At 31.8% G+C, this 1327-nt stretch overlaps 1 protein-coding gene across 1 annotated transcript in view; it reads right to left on the bottom strand.

Annotated features, from left to right (window-relative positions):
- Window positions 1-790: 790 nt before the first annotated feature.
- LOC108750412 (molybdopterin biosynthesis protein CNX1-like) overlaps window positions 791-1327 on the bottom strand; it is a 2016-nt gene continuing 1479 nt past the window's right edge. The window contains exon 6 of the mRNA XM_018489828.1: window positions 791-1185. Coding sequence (XP_018345330.1) covers window positions 863-1185 — 323 coding nt within the window. The 3' untranslated portion in view covers window positions 791-862. The remainder of the gene's footprint in view (window positions 1186-1327) is intronic.

A 1327-nucleotide genomic window follows, 5' to 3' on the forward strand; every position in this document is an offset into this window, starting at 1 on the left:
AAGAATTAGAATTTGTATAAATTGTACCATGATAATTTTTTGCGAATTATTATATATAGTGGATGTAAACATAAATAAAAGAAATCTATGAATTATTTTTCAAATCGACGAGTCAATTTAAAGAAAGATTAACTTCAAATTTAATACAATTTAAATTAATCTTTAAGATTTTAAGTTCACAAAATTACTACGTTTAATGGTACAATTTGTAAAGAAACAAATACAAGATCCTACGATGTTTCCCACAAGAAAAAACTTTTTTTTATATATAAAATAACATATATCTTTAATTTGGTTTTTGCCAATCATGAGCAATACATATCGGATACGCATGTTTCTTTTAGGACTGGTTACTTTATTTGGATCTTAATATAATCCTTAACAGCTTTATTCGAGATACATCCTGACGTTCTTTGGACGTCCTAAAAGATTCAGAGAATGTTTCCTGGAGGTTTGTGCTGTTAGTAACAATACTTCAATAAATAATACTTCAATATTGAGGTATACTATTGTAATATTTAAATATAATATACAGTTCAACTAAATTATTGTGATTAAAAAATATAATTATATAACGCAAATGAATGTGAATGTCTTACTGGTCGATTAGGAATATCTTGGAGGTATTTCAGAAACTTTTAGCCGAAAAACATTGTTGATACAAATGCTGCGTCTAATTTTGGCACCTCCGACGTGTACTTTGGTAGTCTTAGGAGCGCATTAGCTTTTTGATATTTCATTATGTTCTGATGTTGATTTTTTGAACAATAAGCTCTTGGAAATATCTCGTCCTTCATCCATTGGGCGGTCGTCCATGAAAATTTCGGACGCAAATGTAGCTCATGATTTTTTGTCTATAACATTACGACAGCGTATTAATGAACACATCTCTTTCTGTATACTGATTGAAAAAAAATGTAGTCTTTATGATCCATTCAGACAAACTTGCATAGCTACAGAAACGTATGCATAAAGAAAATTTATGCGCCTTTCTTACGCAAGTCTGTATAATGATGGGCTTGGAACGATCGCGGTGTATCGTGTTTAGCAATGGCAGAAGCACTACGTGCGCGACAATGGGAACTGTTGCTGGGTTCGTTGACATGCACAGGAAAAATTTACTCTTATAATTGTACGTGCACGATGCAAACATCGTCGATTTTCCTGGTTTCATGTTCAAACAACCTAAAAGAAAGAAGAGAAAAAGCATCGCTCGAGCAAAGAGACATGTCACACCGTAGCGTACACCGAATTAACATAGAAAAAAAAACGAATATGTATACCAAAATGTATATCAGCATGAAAACGTTCTTTTAAGATTATCTTT

This window comes from Trachymyrmex septentrionalis, unplaced genomic scaffold (genome assembly GCF_001594115.1).
Source record: "Trachymyrmex septentrionalis isolate Tsep2-gDNA-1 unplaced genomic scaffold, Tsep1.0 scaffold37, whole genome shotgun sequence".
NCBI classification, from domain to species: Eukaryota; Metazoa; Arthropoda; class Insecta; order Hymenoptera; family Formicidae; genus Trachymyrmex; species Trachymyrmex septentrionalis.